The following is a 16037-nucleotide window of genomic DNA, read 5'->3' as shown; positions in this document are numbered from 1 at the left end:
CTGCTTAATGCTAATTCATTCAATGTTCCCCCACAGACCAGCAGCCGCCCATTGGGAATACGGGTGGAAAGAGAGAGACAGACTGTGTGTGTGTGTGTTACTCCCAACCCGCTCTGAGGGAATGTGGATGGGAGTGAAAGAGAGCAGAGATCAGGCTCTGCCTCGCTTTCCAATGACCCTGTATTTGTGTGTGTGTGTCTGTGTGTGTGTGTGTGTGTACATATTTCTGTGTGAGTAGCATAACTCTTATGTGCACTGGTGTGTGTGACCTTCCATGAGTGTGTGTATGTATGCATGGCAGCAGGTCTGAACATTGGAGAGCCTTTTTAAATGACAAAGACATAAACAAATCACTTCACACACCTCTGACGCACACACACACACACACACATACACAAACAAACATGTTGACTGGAAGGAGACCAGCCCAATCCACTGAACAAAGCAATAAAGAGAGAGACTATCTGATTCAGACTCTATGTCGATTGCCCACCATATATCAGCGTAAAAGAGAGATTTAAAGGGTAGTTCCAGCTTTCTTTCCCGCTGCTTTCCACCACAATCCAATGGACCTACCAACATCATCTCATATCATGTTTTAACAGCCTGCTTTCTGCTTTTTGTAAATGCATGTGTTTAGTTGTTTATTGTAATCTCAAACCCCGACTGTGAGAGCTGTGCTGCCAGGGAGAAGCTGACGCTACCATTTTCTTCTTCTTGTATAGAGTATAATGACCGGTGGCAAAACAAAGTTCACCATTATTCTCGCGTGCATACAAAAAGAATACTATATATGGACATATCTAAGTCGATAAACTTTGGCCCTAAAGATTGTTGTTTGTGTGTGCATGTGCATACATGTGTGCCCTCCTATGCCGTTGCATATGCCGGCCTGGCATGAAGAGAGGCTGGCTGCCGACCACATTTGGGTGTAACGGGCGAGAATCCAGCAGACTAATTTGGGTCTGGCTGGGACAGCGCAGTTATTATTTTCCTCTGGACCATCAGGCAGAGGACACACAGCCATCTGCTGCACGCGCATACACAAACACACACGTCTCAATTATATCACTAAGAGGGCAGCTGCAAGCGCTGCCTGGTCTCGTAAACACACACACACAACCATTTATAAGTACATGAACATGCACACATTATACTGTGTTGTTGGATCAACAGGGTGTTACAGAGAGACAGATTCTCCTGCTGGCCGCCTCTACAGAGAATGACAGGAGAGGGACACAGACAATGTTTCCATCCACCTGTTTCATGAGCATTTTGAACGAGGATGTGAAAAACTATGAAAACAAAAAGATGACATTGTATGCCAATCCCACCCCACGCCGCAAAAAAGTTGTCAACCTCTACGACTGCATCAATCTCGTTTTTCACTCTCTCTTAAAAAAGCTCACACAGTTAAATTCAATCCTGTCACAGGTAAAGAATGGCAGTATGTACAACAGTTTGTGAGATCAGAAATGTCACTTTTTTAAGCATTTTTTTTTTCAGGTCAATTTTATCATCTTGTAAGCTACTTTGGTCAAAATCTGGACAAAAGCACAACATGCAGAATCAAATTCAATTTAAAAAAAAAAGTTAACCCTTTAAGACCTACCATAGAACCAAGTCCGCCAGAGCTTATATTATATTTTTACATGCTGTGGAGCCATTTTTGGGAGCATTTCAAGTTGCTATACATCAATACAACCATTATAGCCCAGTTTTTAATAATATGTCTGCATTAAGTGCATAGTAATTACATAAATTGCAAAAAAGTGCAATAAACTACAAAAAAATTGAAAATCGTTTTTGTTTTTTTAACATATATTTCTAGTTAGAGAAATTTAAGAGGCTTATCCCTCAAAACTGTAAATACAAAAAAGTTGCACAAAATAGTTTCCTACCACAGTGGGTGGTATGATGGGTGGCTGTAGCTCAGGTGGCAGAGCGGATCAGCCACTAACCAGAAGGTCGGTGGTTCGATCCCCGGCTGCTCCAGTCTGCATGCCAAATATCCTTGGGCAAGATACTAACCCCATGTTGCTCTCCGATGCATCCATCGGAGTGTGAATGTGTACGAATGTTAGATACTCAGCACTTAAACTTAGAAGTGCTTGTGTGAATGGGTGTGATTGGGTGAATGAATTAGCTGTATAAAGCGCTTTGAGTGCTCGGACAGAGTAGAAAAGCGCTATATAAGAACCAGTCCATTTACCATTTACCACAGGAAATTTATTTTGAGTGTCTTCATAGTTTTATTTTTGAAATACACCAATTCTTATATACTGCAGGAAAAACTAAAATAAATATTATAGTGCAAATTTGCAAAAAAGCAGCATATGTATCAAAATAAACTATTTCCAGCAGTGCAATATGAGTCCTAAGAATCTCAGAAACGACACAGAAAGTCATAAAGTCAAAGATAACTTTTAAAAACACCAGTATAGGCTCATGAGGCCCTGATGGTAAAAAAAACTATATTTCCGCGACAATGACGTCACTTCCGGTTTCGGGCAGGTAATGGCGGACATGCGATAGTTCGCTCTGACGTCTATTTCAATGTAGGAAGTGTTATGAACAGCTGATCGGATCGGCAAAGCGTGTTTCTGGAATATTATGTTTTTGTTGCTGCAAGTGCTTTTTATGCAGTTTTTGGAAAGCTTTATGTGGAAGGAAACTGTGACCGAGGACAAGCTGATGGCAGAAGATGTAAGTACAACTCCTCTGGTTTCATATGCAAAAAAAATTATTGCGCTAGCTTATGCGGTTGAAGAGCTACAGGGATTTAAAAATAGTTACGCAAAACAGAGCGTGCCCGCTCCGACCAGCTTTAAAGGGCTAAAATGGGCCCATCTGCACACTTCCAGATCAAATCAAATCATTTTGATCAATTGTTGGATGCTACTAGACTAACTTTGCATGATTCATGATCTAAAATGATCCCTCCCCCTTCCTTTAAGATAATTTTCTTCTGATTGGAGGTCCCTCCCAAATAAGAGGTTTTAAAAGCTACAAAATCCTGCATTAAAATTCCAAAATGAGAAAAAAATCTAGCTTAAAAAAAGAAAAGAAAAGAAAAAAAAGGAAGTACGAGGTGAAGTTGAGGGAGAGGTGGGATGTTAACTTTTCGCAGCAGCCATGTTTAATTACAGCTCCACTCTTTGTTAATGACTCTATTAATAGGCTGTTTGATTGGCCGGCCACGTCCCCCGTCTCCCTGACGAGACAGCAAAGAAACGAGTTAAACGGGTAAATCCTCTTTACACATAAATCTGCCTGAAGATTGTTTCAGCGCCGACCACCAAGCGAGAAAATTCATAACCTCGTCAATTTGTTAAAAGGCTTAAAAAAAATCCTCCCTCACCTCCCCGCCACCCAGTCGTTTCTCCTGCACGCCACGATCTAATTAAAGTTGAAAAATAATTAGCGATATATTTTCCTTCCTTTAAAGAGAAAAAATGAAAAAGAGGGAAGGCCAGTGATTAAAGGAGAAGAGGAGGAAGGGAGAGCAATTAAGAGGCTGGAGGTTGACGAACTCTGTGTACACATGTAGGATTACAGGGTGAGACTCGAACATAGCAGAGACAAGCTTGATCTCTCCCTCTCTCTCTGTCTTTCACTTCTTCTTCTTTTTTTTAATCGGTGTGCCACTTCTTCAGCAGCTGATAAAAGCTGAAAGAACAAGATAACCAGCTCAGCGGAGCTGCCGGAAAAGCTTACGGGACCCGATTTGACAATTAATCAATTATTTGATAGACATCATCAATCAATCTAAGTGGGGGGAATTAATCCAAGAGGTGGATAGAGAGAGATACAGAGACACAGTGATGGAGAGAGAGAAGAGGGGGAGTGATGTACCTTCTTCTTTAATTTGGTAAACTGATTGGTTTTTTTCCTTGTTTCCATATCTTAGAGCTTCCTATATCCAATTTACAGAGACAGAGTTTACAAACTAATGGAGAGAGAGAGAGAAAGGGAGAGCTACATCACGGCACAGATGGTAAATATGAGTTTCTTTCAACAAAACAATGCTCAGCTCAATTTACAGATATTGGTATGTGACTGTCAGAACATTATACACAAAGACTTCCAGTCAAAGAGGCAACTTGGATTCATTATCAAACATCCTGAGCTCCATTAGTAACCTCAGACTGTACAGAGGTTACTCTGTAACATAGTTTTCAGTGCAACTGGGAATAGGGAAATAATGCGCATGCTCAAATCCAAGACTTAAACCTAGCATCACAGGACAGGAGACACAAAGTTATTGGTGTGTGATTTGCTCCAGTGGCACACACACGGGGTAAAGGTTGATACAACGTTGAAGATGATCTGAATATTACAATGACTGGACAAACCATAGATCTTTTTCTTTTTTATGCATTTCCTGTTAAAAGGGAGTTTTTCCTTTATACTTTTGCCAACCCCCTGGGGGTCATCTGATTGCTGGGGTTTTCTCTCTGTTATTGTATGGGCTTTACTGTACCTTACAGGAGTGTTTCCCAACCTTTTGGAGCCATGGCACATATATAGCAGAAATGGCTCGGTGTGTCCCCAGTATATCTTATTCGCTTTCTTCTGATCACTACTCATGCAGGGCCTTCATCTGGGTTGGAATTTTCTCCAGGATCCAGGACAGATTGACAAAGACTTTTACTTTTGAAATATTTATCCATTGCTATTATGCGCTGTGTCGTCTCTCAACATCTCTATTATGTAATTTCTTCTTCGTCTTCTTCTGTTTTACAGGTAGTTGGCAACCCATTTAATTAGAGCAGGTATTTGTACTGCCCTCTAGTGGAAGAGGATGTAATTGTTCTGGCCGTTACTCACGCCTATCACTTAGAGCAGCGGTCCCCAACCTTTTTTTGCGCCACGGACCGGTTAGTGCCCTGACAGATAAATACAACAAAATAAAACTAGCACCGGTACCGAAAAAAAAGAAGATTTATTCATAACACACGTGAAAAGAACCAGGAAAACAGAGTTAACGAAAAAAAAAAAAAAAACGATAACAAAATAACGCTAAAAACCGATAAAAACCCTGAAAACCATACATTTCACACCCGAGTCTTACTCTCGCGGCCCGGTACAAAATGACTCACGGACCGGTACCGGTCCGTGGCCCGGGGGTTGGGGACCGCTGGCTTAGAGTACTAATCAGGTGGAACCAGTTAATCTTTCACGGCACACCTAATCATTTGGTTGGGAAACACTGCCTAAAAGTATAAAGCACATTGAGAAAAATGTTGAGATTTGGTGCTTTAAAAATAAAAATAATATTCAATTTAACTGAATAAATGACAATTTCAAATGCCTAGAGTAAACTAGAAAAGACCCAGCCTAGCTAACTTAGATTGGATTAGTTGGTGGGGTTAGGTTGAATGCTAATTTCTCATAGCTGTGAATGTGAGTTTGAATGGTTGTCTGACTCTTTGTCTTAGCTTTGCCACCATCTGGTGACATGTCTGTTGTGAACCCTGCCTCTGGCTGGGATACCTGACTGGAGTAGGCTCCAGCACCCCTGCAACCCTGATAAATATAAGTTGAAAAGAATGGATGAATATAAAGAAATCCAAAGAATAGTTAATATATACTGAAGGATTGAGGGGTACTGATCATCTCAATTTGGGTTAATTTCAGCTTTTTAGTCCCATGACTTGTTAAGGAGTTAAAGAGAGAAATACTTTGAATGAATGAATCACAGCACAGCAATAGATGTCATGTCTATATATAGTTCTAACATTTCCCGATCTAATCCTTATATTAGCAGAATATCACACATCAGTGCTTTCCACCAACTGTTACATGCATGATTGGTACGAACACTTTCTGAACTGCTAGTGCTATAAGTAAGGTTTGGCTAACATTCTGAAAAATTCTTCTTGTATGTTTGAGAGTTTCACAAATCTCTCAAGAGTCTTTTTAATATTCATGCTGCACAGACACAAGGACACAATCATTGTCAGTTGTTCTCTGAAGGACTGTACGAGCGCCTTGCCTTACAATCCATCATGTAAACAAGTAAACATCGGTTGCTGACCTTCCAAATTGATTGTTACTGCCTGCTACAGTCGTATGCAATCAGGTGTTGGAATACGTGTCATTTTCCTGCCTGTGCCTTAGGTGTCCCTCTGTACTTCTGAAGCCAAGCCAAGGAAGAAAATACTATTTGTGTCACTGTGTCAACACAAAGTTTAGGGACCAAATAACAAAGATTAGGCTAAGCTCACAAAAAGATTGTGGTGGAAAAACAACATGCACAAGAAACACAGATTCTGTTGTCAAAGTGATAGACTTTTTACACCAAACAGCTAACTAGTGGCCCGTTTTCACACACACATGCCCCTCAGTGTGGTTTCAACAAACATGTCCTCTCTGTTTGCATGGGGGCCTGGCAGGTACTTCCTATAAAACCAACCGAATGTAGCTCCTTGTTGGCTCTTCGATCTATGTCCCCTTTCACAAGTCTTTGCAAGTGAATTGAAAAGGGTGCTTTTCCTGATTTCTACCTGTTGTGCAGTAGATGGCGTTTGGCACGCTGCTGAGACCTTTGTGCAGTGGTGCATTCAGGCACTGTGGGAATCACCAAATGTGGAACTCAGCTCATTAATAACATCTTTGTTTTTGTAAAGAGAAAGCTTAGAACAATGATTTGGCCTTAAAGATGACAATACAGCTCACAAAGCCAGTTGTGTTTGACAGCTGATAGCTACATTTCAAAGCAAACACTGTAGGTTAATGAAACAAATTTGTTTCCTCTTATTAAAATTAAGTCAGCAAAAGCAGACAAACATGTCTGATGATGCTTTTTTTCCTTTTTTTACTCTGTATTTCCTGTTTTCATGAACAAATATTGGCATTTCGTACACAAGCTGACAGAAGCTACAATGTAAACAGGCTGATATGACAGTTTGAATCCTATTTAATTCAGCAACACACACACACGCACGCACACACACACACACACACACACACACAGCTTGTCAATACAGACTTATTAGTGCCTCCAAGGTCGATGTGCCGACCTTCAGGATGGACGCCTGTCTCTATTAACAGGAACTGGGGGAAAGTGAGCCAATTGAGACACAGAGCTCGTCACCAAGCTGACAAAGTACAATGACGTGCCCCCCCCCCCTCCCCCCCCCCCCCATCCCAACACATACACACACATACACGGCAATAAAATATGCATTGTCGCTCGCTGCACAAATCAACAACCGTCCGACGAGCTGATGAGATTTTAAATGAGCCTTAATTTGTTGGGAATTGTCTTTGGTGACGATAGACGAGAGAAGGAAGAATGATAGAACAAGAGACAGACTAAATAAACACCAAGAGACAATCAGAGATAAAGATGGAGAGACAGAGAGAGAGACAAAGGATCGAAAACAACAGGACTGATCTTTGAGATGCTTAATGTTTTTTCTTGACATAGCAGTGACAAAACAGGCACACAGGTGTGCGACTTACCTGTGACAATCCCAGGTAGATGGAAACCGTCTCAGAGATGTAGAGGAAGCGCCCCTCTTTGTTTAGTGCAAATACAAACCCATCCAGAGACTGAAACAGAGAAAAAGAGAGGTGGACGTTAAATAGACTTCTCAAAAAGACCTGTCTTGGGTACAGGGTGTAAATAAAAGATGGCATACGAGTTCATCCATTGGTTGTTTTTGTTAAATAAAAAAATGAAAATTGTGTTGATTTCCATAAAACTTGAAACTGCTGATTAAGACAATAAACTCATCAGAAAAAGGTTTTCTGTGCTCATAGAGAAAGGGAAATGAGGGTCGTTCTCTCACAGACTTCTACACAGTCACAAATCGTTTTGCAGCTCCACCAGTAAAAAGAATGTAGATTCAAGGCATTTACTTTCCTTCTTTCCTTACTTTAGGAATTAACTGCATATGCATAAAACATTTTTTTAACCTAATTTTGCATGTTCACGATTCTACTTTAGTGAGTTTCTCTTTTTCTCTTGTTTTTAGTTAACAGCTACAGTGTTTTTCCACACTAGCTTTTAGTTGAGTTTTAGTTCAGCAGAATGACCTTGCTTCAAAAGCAGCTACCGACCCAACAAGTCAATAAAAGCCCATTAAAATGTAGCAGCTACAGCCACAATAGTCTTGATTGTGATTTCTTTTTTTCTTTTCCATCTCCTTCTTTGTGTTGTCTCTGTCACTTTCTTACCAACTAACCCCCCCGCCCCCACTGTCACTTTGTTCTTGCCTAAAAAGATACAAATTCCCTACCTCTGCTGCTGTTAAACAATGGATGGTGGGGCTGTGTTCACGAGGACGTCACAGAGCAGGAAGAAACAGTCCAACATAACACAGCAGACGGAAAATAAAGGAACTCATATTTCCTCCTTTTGACAATGTGACAGCAATGAAAACAGAAATCTGACAAATTTTCCAGATGTCACTGTGACATCGACATCTTTTCATTATTCGTAGGTTGTTTTAAACATTTGCTTTCAGTTCCTTCATTAAAAACAAATCTCAAGATTTAGCTGACAAGAGGATTTAAAAAAAATCAGATACATGGAAAAGTAAGTCCCTCTACACACACACACACACACCTCCACCTCCACAAAGACATCCAAGTGTGTCTAATGGTGTATTTCCGTGACGATCATGGTGCCACACTCGACTTCAGCAGCAAATCACACATGCAAAGATGACACACACATGCACATGTACACAAACGCACACTCAAGCAAATGCACGTCTGAGTGTGTCCAATGCTGCTGTTATGGGAAGATCATGGCAGAACACTCGACTCCTTGAACACAATACACTGGATGCAAGCGCACACAGACACACACAAAGGCAATGATACTCCAGAGGTGAGCCAGGTTAATTACATGTAGCGTCCTACTGTTATTGGTAATACACGGTTTCCTCCTGTGTGCACATGCATGTGTGCATGCTAGTGTGTGTGTGTGTTATATCTTGACACTCTAAGTGCATGCTGCACGGTGTGTATTACTTTGGGAGAGAAAGAAGCGCAAGCAGTCTGAACCATTTAAAGGGATTGAAGATAACTGGCTAAACTATTAGGTACAGTCCAAGACAGTGTGTTTTTTTTTCTTTCATCCGTTATTGTCACATTATTGATCGTGGATCAAAGCTATTGATCCAATAAAATGATCTAACATAGAAATACATTAAACTATCAAACAGCTACCAGAATGACTCCCCTTTTGGATGCTTTGATACTTTGAGGCTTTTACATTAATCAGAAAAGAAAAAAGAGACTTTTTGGATTTTGACAGTTCAAATGTCATCTGTGTAGCAGCTAAGTAGCACCTTCGGTGTGACTGTTGGGTATTTAATTTTCTTCTTTCTCTTCGTCAGATATAAAGTGCTATTTGGAGATGGCCTTTAACCTTTTATGCCTGGCTAATTATTCTAATGCTTACATGGAGGGTTGTGGGTATGTGTTGTCGCTGCACCCCCACCGCCTGTGTCCGTTTAGTCTGCCCTCTCAGCTAATGAGATGTTAATGAGATGTTAATCATCAGTGAGCCGCATCAATGTCCATCCATGCTGGGTTCCTCATTAACACACATCCTCTTTCTAAGTAGGTGTGCGCAAGCTTTTGTGTGTATATGTGCAGCACATATTTGCTGTGTTTCTCTATCTGTGTGTGTGTTGTCAGATTACGATCCAGATGGTTGTTCTCTGTTTTGATGCCTTTCACATTAAATGTCTTTATCCTCTAATAAGTTCATTATCCTTAGAAGACATTTAAACATAACAGCTAGTTCAATATAATATTGGTTAGATATATTAATCTGCTCCCAATAAAACACAGTTTATGAAAATGTGACTGGAAGCTGTTTTTGTGCTTTGCATAGAAAACAGAAAAATATCAAATAAATTCACACTACAAGTGACTAAACCACCGGGTCACCACTGAAGTGCTGCTCTTGGACTTGCCAGTATCATCTCTGGTCTTCAAATGGACAGATAAATCCCAAGATATGGTTTATCTCTATATGACTGGCTGATGCTTCAGCACATCAAGCACAACTCTGATTCATTGCACATCACAACCATCAAGCACTGGCATGTGCCAGGCATCAGTTTGTAGCTTTGTAGCACAATTTCCCATTGACATTACTAGTAGTCAGTTGCCTCTGCATAGCTAGTGTGAAAACACCATTAGTCACTTTGTTTAAATCAAACCAGCTGGGGTTATGAGAGCCTGTGAGCTTTGCACATGCTGATTTTGTTCTTCCTCATTTGATGGGATAAAAAGTGGAAACAGAAGACATGCCTTTGATAAATGTGCACTAGAACAAAGATGACTGAGACTTCGTTTTGAGACACTACTACAAAGAAATGGAACTCAAACAATCTCCAACACTGTAATGCCACGGATGTTGGTTGTTCCTTCTTTCCCTAAAAGCCCCTTGATATTATATCCGAGCCAGTCCGGTGACTGGAACGCTATAAGCTCATAGTTGAGCTTTTCAATAGCTTCAACTGTGCGATGGCAGACATCAGAGAACAGTCCAAGAATAGATTTAAGAAGCTGGAGATTTGCATAATCAGATTTTACTGGTAATTCTATACTTGAAGTTTTAATAATCAGGCCGTTATTGGAATAAAGCTCACTCCATTCACATGGCTAAGGGTTTGGCCTTGTTACCATTAAGTAACTGTTTCTTGGACATACACATATACCGGCAAGAATGAATAAATTAGTAAAATTACAATTTCTGTCATGGTCCCCGTGCCTGCCCAGCCGGCCTCACAAGGCTACACTTGTGTTTTTGCTTTCTCTCTCTCTCTCCCCTACCTCTCTGCCTGGGCGGAGCTCACTGCTGGCTCCCGCCCTTGGCTCACACACCTGTTGGCGATCAGCTGATTTCCCGACTACTATTTGAGGCTGGGCCACAGATCTTCTCATCGCTGGATGATTGTGCTACTAACGTTAGTCTCTCTTCCCACCTCCCGTGGTCTTGTACCTTTACGCCCGACCTTCGTGACTTGTGAGTGATTTTTCCCTTTCTTGTTCCAGTTTACCTTCCCGGACCTGTGACGTCCCAGCTGTACGAACGTGTGTGAGTTGGATGTGAGGACGTGAGCGAGCGTGAGAGAGAGAGCCTTCCCCTAATCCCTTGGAACCCTGGATTTTTCAATGTCACTGTATATATTATCGCACCGGTGTGTAAATAAACGGTGCTCTGAGACGTCAACCTGTTCTGCGCTTGAGTCCCTGCTTTCAGATTGAGACAATTTCTTTCTTTCATTTAATTTTTACTGTGAACCTATTGCAAAAAAAATAAGAAAAACAAAGCAAAACAAAAAACCTTAAAATTTCTATAATCAATACTGTGAAAACACAAACTTTCCTGTCATTTGATTGTTTATCAATTACTCAATTACTGTGGTGTGGTATAAATGGCCATGGGGCAGATCTTTATCAGCAGGAAGCACTATTAAACTTGCGAAATATGTTAAAAGTTCCCATTTTTTTCTCTTCTTCGTATATTCCACAGCCATCAAAGTCTTTGCCAAGCGCATTCTGACCCTCAGGCCTAGTGTCTGACACCCCTGCTCTAGAAAAACTTTCTTTGTAATGTTCAAAACTATGTAACAACCATTAAATTCACAGCCTTAGATGAACCATTATGCACAATATGTGTGAAAAGTAACTTTTAGAACCTATGATACATCTACTTTGCTCAATTTTGTTAACAGAAGTGTTGTTGAGAGCCACTGAATGATTACTATATTATAATATACATGCTTAAATATTTCCTGAAAAGCTAAAGGGGTCTTATGAACCTAAGTGAAGCCATAATCGGTTGATAGTTAGTCTCCATTTTCTTCAGTGAAAGCTGCTGAGGTTTCTTGGAAAATTGTGACACAGCTGGTACGCCTCTGTCTTTTTGCCCCTTTATACAAACACAAGCCAACAGGGGGAAAAGGCTGAGATGTGGAGATAATCACAACCTGTGTTTTTCTTTTTACAGTTTTATCATCTTGTCTGATTGAGGTCCAGGTTTAGCAACAAGCAGCTCCAGGTGAAGGAACGCAAATCTGCCCATTTCAGAGGGATTAAAATGGATTAATTAGAATTGGAAAAGCGAGTTGAAAGGTGGAAGCACGTGTGTGTGTGTAAATTATGCTGATATGAACTGATGTAAACACTCACACAGACAGATATAGATGTGCTGTAAACAAACATAACCTTGCTGACTGCTTTGTTAAGTCCCTGGTTGCCTCCCAGAGGTTAAGCAGGCCTCTGATTATTAGAGCTCTGAATCCAACCAGAGCACAAACCAAATTTTATTTTTCTGCTGTGAGCTCGTGGTTTTTCCCTCAGCTTCCTTTGGTTTACACCAGAAATTATTTACAAGGTCGACAGGGTCTTGAAAGGTCGGTGAAAAGTTGTAAGATGCACAAAGGTCAGTGTAAGACTCAGAAAGCAAGTGTTTTCAAGCCTCACTAACTGACATTTCCAGCATGAATAGATGCCTTTAAAACATGCTTGTTAAAGCAAAAGTTGCACACTGCTGTTAACTATAACTACTCTTTTATTTATACAGAGGGAAGCAGCTGTACATGCAGGGAGGTGTTATTTTTTATGGCAGAGTGATTGGACTACAAACCTGAATGGATATCAAAATGAAAAAGAATATAAATAAGCCTGTAAGAACATAATAACAATCTCACATTTAACCCTAAACCTCATCTGTAGCTTAAGCAGCAATAAGACTGGACTGGAGCCTGTAGGGCATGACAACCATTCACACTCACAATCACAGCAGTTAACCTAACACAACTGCATTCAGACTGTGGAGCAAGCCCACACAGAACGTGTAATGTCTGCACGAGGAGGGTGCAGCCAGCCCGTGAAACCAAACCCAAAATGATCTTGCAAAAAGACAACAGTGCGAACCACTACACTGCCAGGATGTCCTATCCAAAACTTGATGAGATCCACACCCACACTCTAAGCCACATTCAGGCTTCATCAGACAGATTTGAGCTCTACAAACAAGACTAATCCAAAGACACTGAACCAGACAAAGACAATGAAACAACAGTGTAACCAGGATGAGCGACGCAGCCATTAGATGCAGTATCAGCTGACCTCAGCCTGTTTGCAGGGATATTGTTTTTCCTGGCCTTTGCTGTTTTCCACTTGTATTTGCATATTAATAACACATGCAGACACAGTGGGACCGTAGACCGTGTGTGCACTGTCTGGTTGGTCTATATGACTGTGCATATGGGTATGTTTGGGCTCGAGCTTGTTAATATTTTATTTTTCATAGTTGTGTGTGTCTGTGTGTGTGTGTGTGTGTGTGGATATGCATCCAGGACTTTATATCTACATGCATGCGCAGTGCAGAAAGACCAAGGTTGAGTCTTAAGCACACACACACACACACACGCGCGCGCGCGCGCACCTCTGCACAAAATAAAGTAACAGCACATCCAAACATGTAGAAAACACAAGTACGCACACACAAGGTGGAACTAAATGGACATTACGGCAGAAGTCACGCACTAAGACACATACACAGAGTCATTGTCTCTATCTCTTCTCCTCTCTCTCCCTCACACACACATGCACACAAATACAAACACACGCCCTGTGGCAGCAGTCCGTGTGTGTGTCTCTTTATGAAATCACAGAGGGTCTGACCGCCTCATAGTAATTATGCTAATTGCCTGGATGCCCTTGCCTTTATTTATGCAGGGCTGCTAAGATAAATAAAAGGAAATTGCTTTGGATCTAACTGTATTCATTTCAGCATGCTAACTAGAACACTAACTCTGCTCTCTGAGTCTGTGTGTGTGCGCAGCAAGAGAGCAACGGAGCAAGTGAGTAGGGGGGTGAGGTGTTCACAGATTTGTTTACCCTTCACAAATTCTGCAGGTAATTGCAATTTTGATTGTATATTTATTTATTTTGCTCCGTGTGTGGATGCATTGTATTGCTGCTGTGTGTGTGTGTGTGTGCACTTCCTGTCTCTCAGTCATAATGAAATGCTTTGTTCTATTAACCAGAATATAACTGTCTGAGAATCACAGACTGCTCTGAAGTGAAACTAAGGCTCCTGAACAAAACGATCATAAGAAGTATTCATTTTAATATGCAGCTGAAGGAGTTTAAATTAAATACTTGCGATTTAAAGATTTATCAAGATGTATCTAGTGCAAAATCCTAAAAAAGCCTCCCAACATCACTGAACCACTGCAAGATCCAATGCGACCCACCCATATGCCTACTTTTATGCAATTTCTGACTTATCAGGTGTCATATCTGCTGTGTTCCGATGTTGGCTCTGTTCTCTGCAGGATTATTCTGCTGCTGTTCTGTGCAGCATGAAGATGGAAGTAAGCATGTGACTAGAGTCGTCCAGATTGCAAAACCTATATACGCCAATGATAACACGGATAATAACATTGCGATCACTGACAGGTGAAGTGAATAATATTGATTGTCTCTTCATCATGGCGACTGGGTCAGAGCATCTTCAAAACTGCATGTAGGGTACAAAGGCTGGCCCATGTGGTCCAATAAAAACAGACATAGGCACAAAATGTTCATGCTGATTCTGATAGAAAGGTGTGAGAATACACAGAGCTTCACAGTTTGTTGCGTATGGGGCTGCATAACCACAGACCATTATTATCCCGTGCCCAACAGTGGGCAGAACTGGACCACAGAGCAATGGAAGAAGGTGGCCTGGTCTGATGAATCATATTTTCTTTTAAATCGTTTTGATAGCCAGGTGCATATTCATCACCTACTTGGCAAATACCTGGCACCAGGATGCACTATAGGAAGAAGGCAAGCTGGAGGGTCAGCTTGATGGTTTGGGCAATGTTCTGCTGGGAAACCTTGTGTCCTGCCATCCATGTGGATCTTACTTTGACATGTACCACTTATCTAAGGATCTTTGCAGACCATGTCCCTTCTTTCATGGAAGCAGTATTCCCTGATGGCTGTGATTTCATACTTATCTACTAATCAGGCCATAAAGTGAAATGAAATGGTTTGAGGAGCACAACAATAAGTTTGAGGTGTTGACTTGGTCTCCAAGTTTCCCAGATTTCAATTCAATAGGGCAACTGTGGGACATCCTGGTCCAATCCATGAAGGCCTCACCTCGCAATGTACCAACACGTTCTCACTCCCAAAGCGTAACATTTTACGCTAGGTGACAAATCGTCAACATATTACGTTTTCGGCTACCCACCACGTTCCTAAATGACAACCTCGGAAAAATGAGGAAATATGAGAACCGTATGGACTCAATCTACACATATTCACTCTTTTTCTTCAAATCACTTAGAAACACGCTATTTAACATCATTAAAGTCCTGGTTAAGCTCAGGAAAAAGGTTATGGTTAGGGCTAGGGATAAGGTTAGGTTTAGGGCTAGAATACAGGGCTGGAACGTCTATTACCGCGGGAGCGTCATTGCACTGGATTTCGCCCATAACCCCCCACGTACCATAAGAACGCCGAAGGTCTCCTTTTGCGTTCCTCAGGAACGCCGCGGGACGTGACAAAACGTCGGCATGTTACGCCTCGGGAGTGAGAACGGGCTGAATGTACAGGACTTAAAGTATCTGTTGCCAACATCTTGGTGCCAGATAAAACAGCGCACCTTCAGGGGTCTAGTGGAATCCATGCCTTGAAAGGTCAGGGCTGTTTTGGCAGCAGAAGGGAGACCAACACAATATTAGACATGTGGTCAAAATGTTATCCCTGATCTGTGTATGTAACATTTAAAAAAAAATCACAGTAGCATAATGAAACAGCTTTGTTTGTCTAAAGTATGAAATGCAAGCACAAAATATTCTCATTTTAAAGTAAATGCCATATTAAGCACAAAATATAATAAAGGAAGTTGGACGTCCAGATTGTGATTCTAAGAGCAAAGACTGAAGATAATGCCAACTTGTTTGTTCAACAGTTTAATGCACCTTCAAGGTGCCCCATCCATGTCTTGCTATGTAAGGTGGGTCTAATAAAATCAGTCTCACACTGTGACAGACTAT

The 16037-nt window shown here is 41.2% G+C and overlaps 1 protein-coding gene across 4 annotated transcripts in view; it reads right to left on the bottom strand.

Moving 5' to 3' along the window:
• npas3 (neuronal PAS domain protein 3) overlaps window positions 1–16037 on the bottom strand; it is a 404340-nt gene that overhangs the window by 135403 nt on the left and 252900 nt on the right. For all 4 annotated transcript variants that reach the window (XM_085143173.1, XM_085143174.1, XM_085143175.1 and 1 more), the window contains one exon: window positions 7471–7560. In XM_085143173.1, the coding sequence (XP_084999299.1) occupies window positions 7471–7560 (90 nt within the window). The remainder of the gene's footprint in view (window positions 1–7470; window positions 7561–16037) is intronic.

Source organism: Neolamprologus multifasciatus, chromosome 19, assembly GCF_963576455.1.
Source record: "Neolamprologus multifasciatus chromosome 19, fNeoMul1.2, whole genome shotgun sequence".
NCBI classification, from domain to species: domain Eukaryota; kingdom Metazoa; phylum Chordata; class Actinopteri; order Cichliformes; family Cichlidae; genus Neolamprologus; species Neolamprologus multifasciatus.
This window is presented reverse-complemented; position numbering and strand designations above follow the sequence as displayed.